Source organism: Podarcis bocagei (assembly GCF_964188305.1).
Source record: "Podarcis bocagei genome assembly, chromosome: 5".
Lineage (NCBI taxonomy): Eukaryota > Metazoa > Chordata > Lepidosauria > Squamata > Lacertidae > Podarcis > Podarcis bocagei.
In genome coordinates, this window is record NC_138129.1 from 94361442 (window position 1) to 94376073 (window position 14632).

General features: G+C 45.5%; 1 protein-coding gene across 3 annotated transcripts in view; it reads left to right on the top strand.

Moving 5' to 3' along the window:
• The window catches only part of LOC308587056 (flavin-containing monooxygenase 3-like), a 22038-nt gene continuing 7406 nt past the window's right edge, over nt 1-14632 (top strand). Inside the window, exons 1-5 of one of the 3 annotated variants that reach the window (XM_081194436.1) lie at nt 1-239; nt 1319-1456; nt 10528-10716; nt 12304-12466; nt 13199-13341. In XM_081194436.1, coding sequence (XP_081050562.1) covers nt 1325-1456; nt 10528-10716; nt 12304-12466; nt 13199-13341 — 627 coding nt within the window. In that variant the 5' untranslated portion in view covers nt 1-239; nt 1319-1324. Of the gene's footprint in view, nt 240-839; nt 861-1318; nt 1457-10527; nt 10717-12303; nt 12467-13198; nt 13342-14632 lie in introns of those variants that run through there. The other 2 variants (XM_081194434.1, XM_081194435.1) reach the window with 2 other exon arrangements.

The following is a 14632-nucleotide window of genomic DNA, read 5'->3' on the forward strand; positions in this document are numbered from 1 at the left end:
GACTTAAGGCAGAAGTGAGCTACTATCCAAACCAACATTTCCCTGAGGACAGGGAATGGATGTAGGACCAGAGTCAGCCCAGATAATGTATGTTGTGCCTCCTGGCTTTCAAATAAACTCCTCCCACATTTCCAAAGCTACGAGGGAGAAGTTTCGCCTTCTCTGGTGAATCCCACTTGCATGCGGACAGGGAGCTGGCAGGACTGGAAGAAGAGGAGCAGCAAACAAGGAAAAGTAAGGTGATACTAGTGGCAACATAAGTAGAGCTGGAATTGGCAGGGGGAGAATCGCAGCATCTTTCTCCAGACTCATTGAGTCTGTATCTGCCAAATCCTCATTCTGTTGCAGTTACAGCCCTAAGAGGCTGCGGCTGGAGGAAAGGGCAAGGTTCGTGTAAGCAGCTCTGCTGCTCATACAGATGTTCGTGTTTCAAAGCCCTGTAGCCACAGGGGCTTCTCCTAACCCTAAGACCAAAAATGTGATGGGAGTACAAGCCTCGCTTTGCTGTGGACTTTTTGAGGCAGTTTCCAGTGGCTGTGTCCTCCTTTTCTCACATTGAATGGAACTGATCTGCAGAAAAGACCTGAAAAGAAAAGAGGGGGGTGCACATAACCTAAGAAATTTTTTAAATAAAAATTATTTTTTAAAGAAATGGTGCAGGACATGTTTGCAGTTGTGGGAAGATGGCTCACTGGGAGCCTAGCCAGGCTGGGAATGCCAACTATCGCTGGCCGTTTTAGAGTCAGGAGGACAGGCTTTCCAAGAAGTGGGGGAACTTTGCATTCATGCTGTGAGTGTATGGTCCCGGTTTGCAAGAGTGTGTGTGAATGCTCACGGAGGCAAGGACGAGCTTTTTGGTGGTGAGTTGTGTCGGGGTTTGGAAAATCATTTAGCATGGGAGCCCAAGTTCCTTTTGGGGGTCTTTGGAGACTCGTAACATACTGCATATAAAATGGCAAAGGAGATACGCTTTCTTTTCTCTTCTCTGTATTTTTGCTTCCCCTTATTTTATCTTTTTTTCTATTTCATCTGTTATAGATTTCTTGGTTTCCAATGATTTCAAGTAGTCATTGGGGGTGGGGGGGAAACAGAGAGGGGTGGGTGGTTCATGGCGAGTTTACACTGGTACACCAAATGAGTCAAAATGGTGGGTGGGCATCACTGGGCACACGGAATGTACTGAAGTTGTGTTTTATTGTACTATTTTTTAATGAAATAAAGGGGGAAGGTATTGTTGTTGATGATGTTGTTGTTGTTGTTGATGATGATGATTTTATTTGGTTCTGAGGAAGGATCTGTACAATTCCCCCTGTTCTAGGTGACCATGGTAAAAAAAGTAGCAGTGATTGGAGCAGGAGTGAGTGGACTGGCATCCATCAAATGCTGCCTAGATGAAGGACTGGAGCCTATCTGCTTTGAGAGGAGTGATGGCATTGGGGGACTGTGGCGGTTCACGGTGAGTGTGTATTCAGGGACAAATGTCCCATCTGTCCACTGAATGTGGTGGTTTTGTAGCTTGTTACATATTTCCCTCCTTATGACTGAAGTCTGCAATCCCAACCTATTTGGCTGGCTGGATCTGACCTGATGTGGTTTGGTATTAGATCTAATCACAAGACATGGGGAGCTGCAATCATGCTTAGAGATTTTGACTTGTAAAGGTAAAGGACTCCTGGACGGCTGAGTCCAGTCCAAGGAGACTATGGGGTTGTGCTGCTCAACTCGCTTTCAGGCTGAGGGAGCTGGCATTTGTCCACAGACAGCTTTCCGGGTCATGTGGACAACATGACTGAACTGCTTCTGGCGCAACGGAACACCATGGTGGAAAGCAGAGCACACGGAAACACTGTTTACCTTCCCGTCGCAGTGGTACCTATTTATCTACTTGCACTGGTGTGCTTTCGAACTGCTAGGTTGGCAGAAGCTGAGACAGAGGAATGGGAGCTCACTCCATCGTGCAGATCCGAACCGCTGACCTTCTGATCGGCAAGGCCAAGAAGCTCAGTGTTTAGACCACAGCGCCACAGATATCTAGTTGTAAAAATGTGTCAGCTTGATTGATTGATAAAAGATGTGAACCTGTTTTACAACTCATTTTGTTGGAAATATGCATTTGACTTCTAAAAATTAATTTGGGGAGATGAACATGGAGGAACCCACGGAAGAAACTTCTTAAGTGTTGCTTGTTCTGTCATTATGAGTTATTTTGCCATCTATTGTGCTATGCGCCAGATTCATCGGACAATTTTTGGTGGGGATGAAAAAGGCACAAGGAGTCACTTTAGTTTGCAAACACAAGAGACCTTTGCTGCAGTTCAGCAGTTCAGCAGAGGGTAAAATGCATAACTGGTCGGGCATCAACTGAGAACAGTTAATAAGTTCAGGGAATTTCATAGCATTGCCAATGTGACTATTGCCCTCAAGGCTGGTTGTTGCCAAACCCGGAAAACCTTTATTGCTGCTAATCATGTGGTTTTAAGGCATTTTCCAGTTTAAGAGAGGCAGTGCTTCTCATGCTGAAGATATATCTTTCTTTTATAGACCGTTGAAACCCCTGCTAAACTTGTTTAGCATGGAAGAAAGTGGGATTGGTATACAAGTAATAATCCTTCCTTCAAACTGCCTTCAACTTTCTGAAAACAACTGTTGCCTCTCTCCATCTGAAATAGGCCTAGGTCTCCATTTTAAACCTGTGCCAGGGGTCCAGGCTGCAGGACCCCCAGTATACAAAAAGTCCCTGCTCATAGAAAGCTAGTATGTCAGGGAGAAGACTTGGTGGGACCTCTTCTTCCTAGCAGTTTTCTATGTGAATGGGATTTTAGCAGCAGAGAACTATTCACTCGTGTGGGCCCAACCTGACATCTAAAGTGGAATGGTTTGCAATAAAAGTTGACCGTCTCAGTATGACCAGAGTCGTTCCACAAATTCTTATAAGCAAGCATTTTGAGCAGCTGTTTTGTGAACTGTTTCTAAAATGTACCCTTCCATTTCAATAGCAAAGGGGTAAAAGATGATATTTATAGGTTAGGTATTGTGATGTGTTAAACATACTTCTCTATCCTCCATGGAGTCAAATAGTGGCAACAGGGAGATGACGTCCTAGGCCATACTAACAAAATAAAATGAAAAAGACAAATCATCGGGTTCAGTTGGCATCCACCCAAGAGTTGTGAAAGAAGTCAGATGTGAAATGGTTGATCTTCTAACAAGATTAAGTAACTTGTGCCTAAGATTAACCTTCACATACTAGAAATTGAAAAGTGTCCAATATATCAATATAACAAACAATTTATTTATTCTTTAAGTGAATCCAGGGGTTCAGTTGCCCAGAGTGGTTGGGGCAAATATGCTAATATTATTATTATCGGGGCCATGGCCGAAAAAGCCCTGGCTCTGGTTGAGGCCTGCCTAACCTCACTGTGGCCTGGGATCTCCAAGATGTTTTTATTTGAAGATCGTAAGGTCCTCTGTGGGACATACCAGGAGAGGCGGTCCCATAGGTACGAGGGTCCTAGGCGTCTTTGTGGTGTCTTTAGGATATATGGTGTATTTATGCATATATAAAACTTGAGTCTGCGATGGAGGGGTTCACAGCCTTGACAACTCAAAGGGGTCTTGCTTCTCCCATAGCCACAGCCTTGGATTCAAACAGAAATCAGACGTTGCTCTGACCCTCTCTATCCTACTGGTCACATTCCAGCCAACTCTCAACTCTGCCTCAAACTCTGCCTTTCTTTTCATACTAACTGAGTTGAGTGAGGATTCCCTCCCATTCGCTGTCTGGTGCAGACCCCCTCTCTTTCACTTTCCTAACGGTTGTCATGTTTTTTTGTTTTTCTTCTCCTAATGACCCATCACCCCAGGTGAGTTCCTGAACACAGGAAGCTGGGTTAGGAATCTGGCATCCAGTTTAAAAAGGGACCCCTGACTGTTAGGTCCAGGCGTGGCCGACTCTGGGGTTGCGGCGCTCTTCTTGCTTTACTGGCCGAGGGACCCGGCGTACAGCTTCTGGGTCATGTGGCCAGCATGACTAAGCCGTTTCTGGCGAACCAGAGCAGCACACGGAAACACCGTTTACCTTCCCGCCAGAGTGGTACCTATTTATCTACTTGCACTTTGACGTGCTTCCAAACTGCTAGGTTGGCAGGAGCAGGGACTGAGCAACGGGAGCTCACCCCGTCGTGGGGATTCAAACCACCGACCTTCTGATCGGCAAGTCCTAGGCTCTGTGGTTTAACCCACAGCACCACCCACGTCCCGGCATCCAGTTTAACCCCCGCCAAATTCTAACACACGCTTGAGCTAGGAATTTAAGGGAGCCTGGCACCCATACTCCTTTTAAAGCAAAAATAAAATAAAATAAAAAGCAAAATGTGCTCTGGGTGCTGTGAGGATTCCCAGAGAGGCCACAAAAATCACATAAGCCTCTTTATCTGCTAATTAGAGTGCAATTAAGAAGCAGTCGAGAAGCACTTGGGTTTCTCCTTTTTCATTGCTTGTGAATAGGCTGCTTTTTTTGGTCTGTTATATAACCATTCTTAACTATTTACAGAAGAGTAATCTGAGAACAGAGAACACGGAAAAACTGCCTGCCTAGACAATAGCCTGCCATAATCTTTAGATTGCTTCCAAAGTGGCAATTGCCTTAATGCCACTAAAATGTCTTTAATTTCTTTATTATTTTTATTTGAGTCCCCTTCCTTCTGCCCCACCCAGCCCACCATGAGAACGTGGGGAAATCCTCACATGCCAGTGTGTGTGGGTAACCTGCAGTTTCATGTAAAGATTTCCACACTGGGGCACTGATCCAAAGCTGGCATTAGAACAACCACAGAAAAGGATCATCTTGAATCCTCCTGCACGTAAAGAAATGCCATTAGCTCTTCCTGGGAGTAGAGATGGACAGTCATCCTGTTGCTCAACTTTGTAAGCATTGAAAGCGAAGTCATCAAGGCTTGAGCTGTTTGCACTTGTTGTGGGGGAAGGTAGAGCTGGGGTCAGCAGTTGCGTGGCCCTGACCCTGCTTGCAAGCATTTTTACAGGGCCACTTATTGATCTAGCGTGGATCAATGCAGTTCCTCTGCCAGGGACATTTAACTCACCCAGGTCCTGGCAGATGTGAGGAGGAACCCTCTGCCTGCTTCAGAATCAGCAGGGTGGATTTGATTTAAATCAAATCTATTTAAATCACGATTTAAACCACGTCAGTAAGACTTGATTTAAATCTTTATGATTTTTTTACAGAAAGACTCATTCTTTCTGGTATAATCTTAATATTTACAACCAGAGGAAGGTTTCATTTTTGGAATAATAAATTTTCAGAGTAGTTTTTACAGTTATATCAAAAAATACTGTTTTGGTTATACTATTAGAAATACATTGACAGATAATTATGGAATTATTGTGAGATTTAATAAGTTAACTGTTTATATTTGGACAACTTTTCTGCTCTTCTTTATTGGAAGGAGAAAAATAATCATTTCCTTAATAACAATTTCAACAATTTATTTAACTAAAACAGTAACATTACAGCATACGTATCCATGTTTGTTAACTGATATGGTTAAACTTTAAAAAACAAAAACAAAATCCTTAGACTGAGTTTTAGCACACATGAAAAACTTAAAACAAATCCTTATTTCCTGATGAATAGCCTTTGGAATATAATGTAACTTAAATGGAAAACTATCTTTAGAAAGATTTTCTCTCCAAAAGTATTTTATTTTAAAAATCCAATTTAAATCAAAGAAACACGATTTAAATTTTTTAAAAATACGATTTAAATTTTAAAAATCTGATTTTATTTTTTTTAAAAAAATCATTGATTTTTATCCACCCTGCTTGTAAGTGTACTGACCGCCCCTCCCAACAACACCACAAGAGAACTCCCCCCGACCCCCAGTTTATGAAGCAAAGTATGGCAATATATGGCTTAGGATTTCCAAATTCTTCAAACTGAGTTACTCTTACATATAGTAGCATAGGCCCTTTGGTTTCACTGGAAACCCCCAATGCTACAGCACTGCATGCGTTCTCTCTAGGGAGGTTCACATAATATGTTGAAAGCACATGTGAGTGGGTTGTCTCAACCTTTCTTCCTTCCTGTGGCCAAGAGTCCCTGCTTCACGTGCAAACAAACAAACAAACAAACAAACAAACAAACAAATGTGTGAAGGGACAGACTGATGGAAACATGTAGGGCTCCCCTACATCAGATACAGTGGTACCTCAGGTTACATACGCTTCAGGTAACATACGCTTCAGGTTACAGACTCCGCTAACCCAGAAATAATGCTTCAGGTTAAGAACTTTGCTTCAGGATGAGAACAGAAATCATGCTCCGGCGGCGTGGCAGCAGCAGGAGGCCCCATTAGCTAAAGTGGTCTCCAGGTTAAGAACAGTTTCAGGTTAAGTACGGACCTCCGGAACGAATTAAGTACAGTGGTACCTTGCAAGACGAATGCCTCGCAAGACAAAAAACTCGCTAGACGAAAGGGTTTTTTGTTTTTTGAGCTGCTTCGCAAGACGATTTTCCCTATGGGCTTGCTTCGCAAGATGGAAACGTCTTGCAAGTTTGTTTCCTTTTTCTTAACACCGTTAATACAGTTGCGACTTGACTTCGAGGAGCAACTCATAGAACGCGGTGTGGTAGCCTTTTTTGAGGTTTTTAAAGACTTTGGTGATTTTTGAAGCTTTTCCAAAACTTTCCCGACACCGTGCTTCGCAAGACGAAAAAAAATCGCAAGGCGACAAAACTCGCGGAACGAATTAATTTTGTCTTGCGAGGCACCACTGTACTTAACCTGAGGTACCACTGTACAGACAAGCTAGCAGCATGATGTGAAACTACAACTAATCCAGAATGTGGCAGCTAGACTGGTGACTGGAAGCAGCCGCCGAGACCACATAACACCGGTCTTGAAAGACCTACATTGTGTCCCAGTATGTTTCCGGGCACAATTCAAAGTGTTGGTGCTGGCCTTTAAAGCCCTAAACAGCCTCAGCCCAGTATACCTGAAGGAGCGTCTCCACCCCCATTGTTCTACCCGGACACTGAGGTCCAGTGCTGAGGGCCTTCTGGCGGTTCCCTCACTGCGAGAAGCCAAGTTACAGGGAACCAGGCAGAGGGCCTTCTCGGTAGTGGCACCCGCCCTGTGGAATGCCCTCCCACCAGATGTCAAAGAGAACAACTACCAGACTTTTAGAAGACATCTGAAGGCAGCCCTGTTTAGGGAAGCTTTTAATGTTTAACAGACCACTGTACTTTAATATTTTGTTGGAGGCCGCCCAGAGTGGCTGGGGAAACCAAGCCAGATGGGTGGGGTTTAAATAATTTATTATTATTATTATTATTATTATTATTATTATTATTATTATTATTATTGGCACCCAGGGGGAGCAGGAGGTTGTTCCTGCTGTTCCCACACCTGACATGACCACTGTGCATCCCCTTTGTATGCTCAGAATGTACGCAAGCTGGGCATGTGTAGGCTCTCTACATACAATTTGGGATTTCCCAAAAAGCAAGGTGTCCAATTGCATGGGGCACTTATGGAAAAAGTGATGGAAAGCGTAATGTAATCCCAACCATTCACCACTGATCTGTTCTGGACTTTTGAAAGGAGGTAGGCAGCATAGAATATTAGAATCATAGAATTGCAGAGTTGGAAGGAACCCAAGAGTCCTCTAGTCCAACCGTTGCAATGTGGGAATCTCAACTACATCATACATGACTGATGGCCATCCAACCTGTGCTAAAAACCTCCAAGGAAGGAGAGTCTACCACCTCTTCTGGGTGTCTTTTCTACTGTTGAACAGCTCTTACTGGAGAGCCAGTGTGGTGTAGTGGTTAAGAGCGGTAGACTCGTAATCTGGTGAACTGGGTTCGCTTCCCTGCTCCTCCACATGCAGCTGCTGGGTGACCTTGGGCTAGTCACACTTCTCTGAAGTCTCTCAGCCCCACTCACCTCACAGAGTGTTTGTTGTGGGGGAGGAAGGGAAAGGAGAATGTCAGCCGCTTTGAGACTCCTTTGGGTAGTGATAAAGTGGGATATCAAATACAAACTCTTCTTCTTCCTATCAGAAAGTTATTCCTGATGTTTAGTTGGAATCTTCTATCTTATAACTTGAAGCCATTGGTCTTACCCACTGGAGGAGGAGAAAGCAAGCTTGCTCCATCTTCCAAAAGGACAACGCTTTAGATATTCGACGATGGCTGCCATATCTCCTCTCAGTCTCCTGTTTCCCAAGCTAAACATATTCAACTTCCTTAGCCATTCTTCATAAGGCTTTTTCATTCATTCATTCATTTATTTACGGCTATTAGCCCATAAAATATGTACAAACATAAAAAAGCACAAAGGCTTAAAAACCGAAATATCTGGCAACAGAAGGTGAACACTGCGATGCAAGGGTGGGTCATTGGGCAGAGCCAAATAATAGGATGTGGCCCGGAGAGCTCCAAGGGACGGTTCACAGAAAAAGGAAAACTGAAGACAAGATCCGACATGCACTCTCATCATAACTGTCCGATTAGATTTTGATGTTGTTGTTGTTTTTTGGTGGTTTTTGCGTGTGAGATAACCGCATTCAGGAATCTCGCCACCTGCAGAGTAACAGAAGGATCTGTATCCTGCAAAAGCAGTGCGGCGTGTGACTCAACAGGCCTGCTAACCAAGCGCAGTAAAGCAGGGCCCAGGAATTTAGTCCTGGCTATGCTATGTAGGGGACAGTTGAACATTATATGTGGAAGAGATTCAACAGTTTTCCCATCACACACGCATAGCGGAGACACCAAACCCTTGGAAAATCTGTGGCTCAGCAGGTTCGATGGAAGGACATTGAACCTTGCACGAATAAATGCAAGTCGGTGAGGTACTGATGAAAGAGATGACATGTATGATGGAAGGTCAAGTGGTGGGGTTATTCCGTGATACCTGGGGGAGCAGACACCCCCACCTCTGGCAAGGTTGTGTTGATTTATCATAAGGCTTGGTTTCCAGACCCTTGGTCATCTTGGTTGCCCTCCTCTGTACACGTTCCAGCTTGTCAACTTCCTTCCTAAATTGTGGTGCCCAGAATTGGACACAGTATTCCAGAGTGGCGCCGTGGTCTAAACCACTGAGCCTAGGGCTTGCCGATCGGAAGGTCGGCGGTTTGAATCCCTGCGATGGGGTGAGCTCCTGTTGCTTGGTCCCAATTTCTGCCAACCTAGCAGTTCGAAAGCACGTCAAAGTGCAAGTAGATAAATAGGTACCACTCCGGCGGGAAGGTAAATGGCATTTCCGTGCGCTGCTCTGGTTTCGCCAGAAGCGGCTTAGTCATGCTGGCCACATGAGCCGGAAAAACTGTCTGCAAACAAAAGCCAGCTCCCTCGTCCAGTAAAGCAAAATGAGCGCTGCAACCCCAGAGTTATTTGTGACTGGACTTAACTGTCAGGGGCCCTTTACCTTGACTTTATTCCAGGTGTGGTCTGACCAAGGCAGAATTGAGTGGTACTATTACTTCCCTTGATCTGGTCACTATACTTTATTTTTATATATTTTATATATTAAATTTGCGTATTGCTGTTCTTCCGTAGATCTCAGAGTGATTCACAACATCTGTTGATGCAGCCTAGAAAGCCACTCCCGACATAAGGAGGGGGGGGTGTTGTGGGCTCACGACCCCATCTACAATCTCATGGGGCTGGCGGCAGCACCACCGCGGGAGTCAGGGATTCCCCATGCTCATCCATATTCATCACCCCCGAGCCGGCCAATCAGCTGCCGGTAGGGGCGGGTTTACCTGGGTGCACTTAAGGTCGGGGCAGTCCTGGCTCGCCCCTTTTCCTTCCCTGCAGCAGCAGCGGTTTCCCACCCACCCTCCCTCTAGGCTGCTGCTGGACTTTGCTATGGGCTTTGGCTGGTCGCCGTAAGGGGCCTGGTAGGAGTTTTTCCATTTGGCTAATTGGCTGTGTTTTGAAGCCACTTGATTTTTTCGCCTACCTCGTAGCATTGGCAGGGGTATTGTTATGTAAATGAGGTCGGGGGGAGGAACGCCATCACCTCCCCCACTTCTTGAAGGGTAGTTCGTTAAAGGACTCCGGGGGGCGCCGCCTCGTCTGAAACCTACGGGGCTAGGGCCTAAAGCGCGCTCCAGAGCAGTAACCCCTTGGGGAGCGCCTAGGGATGTGCATCTCGGGGGCTCCCCCTGTTGGTGCTTAACCCTTCCCGGTTAGACCGGTAGTCTGTTAGGGCCAATGCCTAAAGCCAATACGTCTCTTACCTGTAATCAATAAAGTTGTGGCCATTTACGCCCATTAACCTTAATTCTGGTGTCTGTGTCTTTATTTACTACATCTGTGGAAGGGGGCGGGAATTGCCACGCAATAGCATTAGTACCTTCATCTTCTGATGAGAAATCCACTGTATTGGAAGGAAAGCTGGGCATGTGACATCCCAGTTGCACATTAACTGTAAGGATTTTCACTTCCTGAAGCTGTGCTTATCTTCTATTGTTCATGCTTTGTCTTGCCTTCCCCATTAGGAGTCTACAGAGGAAGGCAGAGCCAGTATTTACCACTCTGTGTTCACCAACTCTTGCAAAGAAATGATGTGCTTTCCAGACTTCCCTTTCCCAGAGGAATTCCCAAATTACATGCACAACTCCAAGCTTCAAGAATATATCCAGTTGTATGCCAAACACTTCGATCTTGTCAAATACATAAAGTTTAAGGTAAGAAATTGCAATCAAACTGGCGGGAGATTGTGGGTATGCGTGGGGCTTGTGTGCCATGACAATTATCTCTGGATACAAGAATTGGCCCCAGCAGGGCAAATCACTTTGCAAGAATGCAAACAGCTCCTCCAGAGCATTTGAAAATGTCAGCATCCATGATCTGGGATCTCTTCTTCAGGTCCGGGGTGCTGAAAAGCAGAGCTCGATGGGACAACTGCTAAGGGCTTATCCACACGTAAGCTTTTGCTCTTTGCAGACACATGCTTTAAAACTCCATGTTGGAATATTCTTTCTTTTTTCTTTTCTGCCCTGGAGCACATTAAAGCTGAAGCGCAACCAATGGCAATGTGGGTTTTTCCACAGTTTGTCATTTACTTCAATTCAGCAGTAAAGAGCAGGTGTTTGTGGGGAGCTCTCCGGAGCAAAAAAAAGGAAAGGGACGCTTGGACGCTTGGACATGGAGCTTTAAAGTGCAGGCTGTGCCTGGAAAGCATGGAGGAAATGGGGGATGTGAAACACAAGAGCAGTCAAGTACAACATTCCTAGAGTGAACATGTTTACACATGGGGAGGAATGTTTGTCCAGGCAGCAGGTAAACTTCCTGTTTCCTTCTGGGCTGGGACAGACTTCCTCTGCATGTGACTAGAAGTGGGCGTGGCCTCACCTGTGCAGGTAACGGCAAAAGCACAGGGCAGGGCAGCCATCTCTTTCTCTGTGACTACTTTTGTCGAAGAAGCAACATCTGCTTAGCCAAAGATGCTCTCTTGGCCTCCAGCCAAGAGAGAACAAAGGGACTGTCTCCTTATGAGATAGTTTCCGGGTGTATGTTACTTTTCTAAGATAAGTCTGCCTTCTGGGATCCGATTGTGAACAGAATGTGAGTAAACTCTTTGTGTACTTTTATAGAAAAGAGTGTTGTGTCTTATCTTTTATGAGGGAATAAGGGGAAAATACCAGAACAGTTATTATAGAGGCGTTAGTGAGCCTGAGCAAATGCATCCACTATGAATTTAAAAAGGGGAATGTTACTCTGCTAAATTGTGAACTTGTTAACCCAAGTTGGAAAGGCTATAATCAAACAATATATCCTCTCCTGCCTCCCTGAACATTCCAACAGGAAAGGCCTAAGCTGAGGTTAATTTAGAAGCAGCAGACCTACAGACAGGCAGCACCCAAATTAGAAATATCTGGAGATTGAAGCAATCTCTCCACAGGAATCCGTGTTTACATGGTTCCAGAAGTTCTTTGTGTGGAGGCAGGAAGAGCAAGTTCATCCCATAATCCATTAGCATGGTTGCCATGGGCTAAACTTTTGTGTCTGTGTGCTCTTCTCCTCTGTCCTGCGGCTTTTGGCCTTTCTGCCAAAGGGGTGTTGCATTTTAGCTTGCACAGGACTAGGAAGAGAGTGTGGATCCTGATGCAGGATTCTTTTGTCAAATCCCTTACTCCAATCAGGTGACATTTAGATAAGCCCTGCCTGACACAGCCCTTTCTGGTAAATCAGACCCTGGACTCACGACTTAATTATGTCTATCTTTCAAGCCGGAACCACACTGATACACTTTCTTGAACATTTCCTCAAAGACTCTTGTGAGTAAAATTAGGAAACGCCCGGATTACCCTGTTACTGGCCAATGGGAAGTCGTAATAGAAAAGGATGGGAAGGTGGAATCAGTCGTATTTGATGCTGTTATGATTTGCTCTGGACATCATGTCTATCCGAATATTCCAAAGAATAGCTTTCCTGGTAAGTGACGATAGAAAAATATATATGATTAAACATAATGTGAGCTCCAGTTCACGAACTGCTGTGGTGTGAGAGGCCTCTATGCCTTATACTGTCTTTCGGTGGAGGATAGAGCTAAAGTCCAGTTGACTTCAGGTTGACTTCAGGCATTGTTGAAGGTTCCTCTGGGCTAAGGGTGAGGGGCAACGAAGCGGTCACTTCATGCAGCACATTCAAGGGGGTCAGTTTTGTTTGTTACTATATTTTACCACAGCAATGGCACTGATTCAGATTTCCCACCTCAGGTACCCAAATGTCCAAGTCTGGCTACACACCCATCCCCACCACAAGAAAATGGAAAGAGTGTCAGTCACTGAAAAGGATTAAAATTAGGCTAATGACAAGGGTGAAACAAACAAATACAGCCTAGAGCTGGCATAGGCAAACTCTGGCCCTCCAGATGTTTCAGACTACAATTCCCATCATCCCTGACCACTGGTCCTGTTAGCTAGGGATGATGGGAATTGTGGTCCCAAACATCTGCAGGGCCTGAGTTTGCCTATGCCTGGCCTAGAGTTTATTACGAGATCACTTTGCAGGGTTTGAATAATTGTCTGAGGACTTGTGAAATTAACAGTTGTGCTACCAAAGTCATCAAGTCTTGCATTTCACAGTGCCTTAATGCCAACAAGATGCACTGTTGGTTTTTTTGTTTCTTTAAAACATTTATTCGTTTTCCACTTTTCTGCGTAGGGATAGAGAAGTTCAAGGGCAGAGTTTTCCACAGCCGGGATTACAAGGGACCCGAAAAGTTCAAGGGGAAGAAAGTCCTGGTGATTGGCCTTGGGAATTCTGGCTGTGACATTGCTGTGGAGCTGAGTGCCACAGCCTTGCAGGTACCTTCTTCCACAGCGCTGGGGAGCTCCCATTCTGCTTAATAATTGCCAGCCAAAGGGTAAGCAATTTAAAGTCCTGTCAGTTTCAGTGGGAGAGATATTAAGTGCCCCATTTGAGTCTAATGGACTTGGAAATGCTTAGGCTTTGGCTGCTGTGGAGGTCCTAATTGGTGGGGAGAGAATGTGGGGTTATAGGGAAGGGATGAATCCTATGTCTTGCATGCCGGACACTGGTGGCGCTGTGGTCTAAACCACTGAGCTTCTTGGGCTTGCCAGTCGGCGGTTAAAATCCCCGTGACGTGGTGAGCTCTTGTTGCTGTGTTCCAGCTCTTGCCAACCTAGAAGTTTGAAAGCACGCCAGTGCAAGTAGATAAATAGGTACCACTGTGGCAGGAAGGTAAACGGCATTTCTGTGTGCTCTTGTTTCCGTCACGGTGTCCCGTTGCACCAGAAGCAGTTAAGTCATGCTGGCCACATGACCTGGAAAGCTGTCTGTGGACAAACACTGGCTCCCCGGCCTGAAAGCGAGATGAGCACTGCAACCCCATAGTCGCCTTTGACTGGACTTAACTGTCCAGGGATCCTTTACCTTTTTTTACCTATGCAGCTACATAAGGTCTGGAGTGCAATCCCCACCACCTCCAGCTTTAAGAGATCTCAAGAAGCACTAGAAAGATTGTGGCAAAGTAGGCAATACAGTGGTTACCGGTACATACGCTTCAGGTTACATACGCTTCAGGTTACAGACTCCGCTAACTCAGAAATAGTACCTTGGGTTAAGAACTTTGCTTCAGGATGAGAACAGAAATCACACTGTGGCGGTGGCAGAAGGAGGCCCCATTAGCTAATGTGGTAAAAGGTAAAGGTAAAGGGACCCCTGACCATTAGGTCCAGGCGTGACCGACTCTGGGGTTGCGGCGCTTATCTCGCTTTACTGGCCGAGGGAACCGGTGTACAGCTTCCGGGTCATGTGGCCAGCATGACTAAGCCACTTCCTGCCGGAGCAGTACCTATTTATCTACTTGCACTTTGACGTGCTTTCAAACGGCTAGGTTGGCAGGAGCAGGGACCGGACAACGGGAGCTCACCCCGTTGCGGGGATTCGAACCGCCGACCTTCTGATTGGCAAATTCTAGCCCCTGTGGTTTAACCCACAGCGCCACCCGCGTCCCGAGCTAATGTGGTACCTCAGGTTAAAAACAGTTTCATGTTAAGAATGGACCTCCGGAACAAACTAAGTACTTAACCCAAGGTACCACTGTACTGGGTTTGCTTTGGCTCAAGGTAAGGC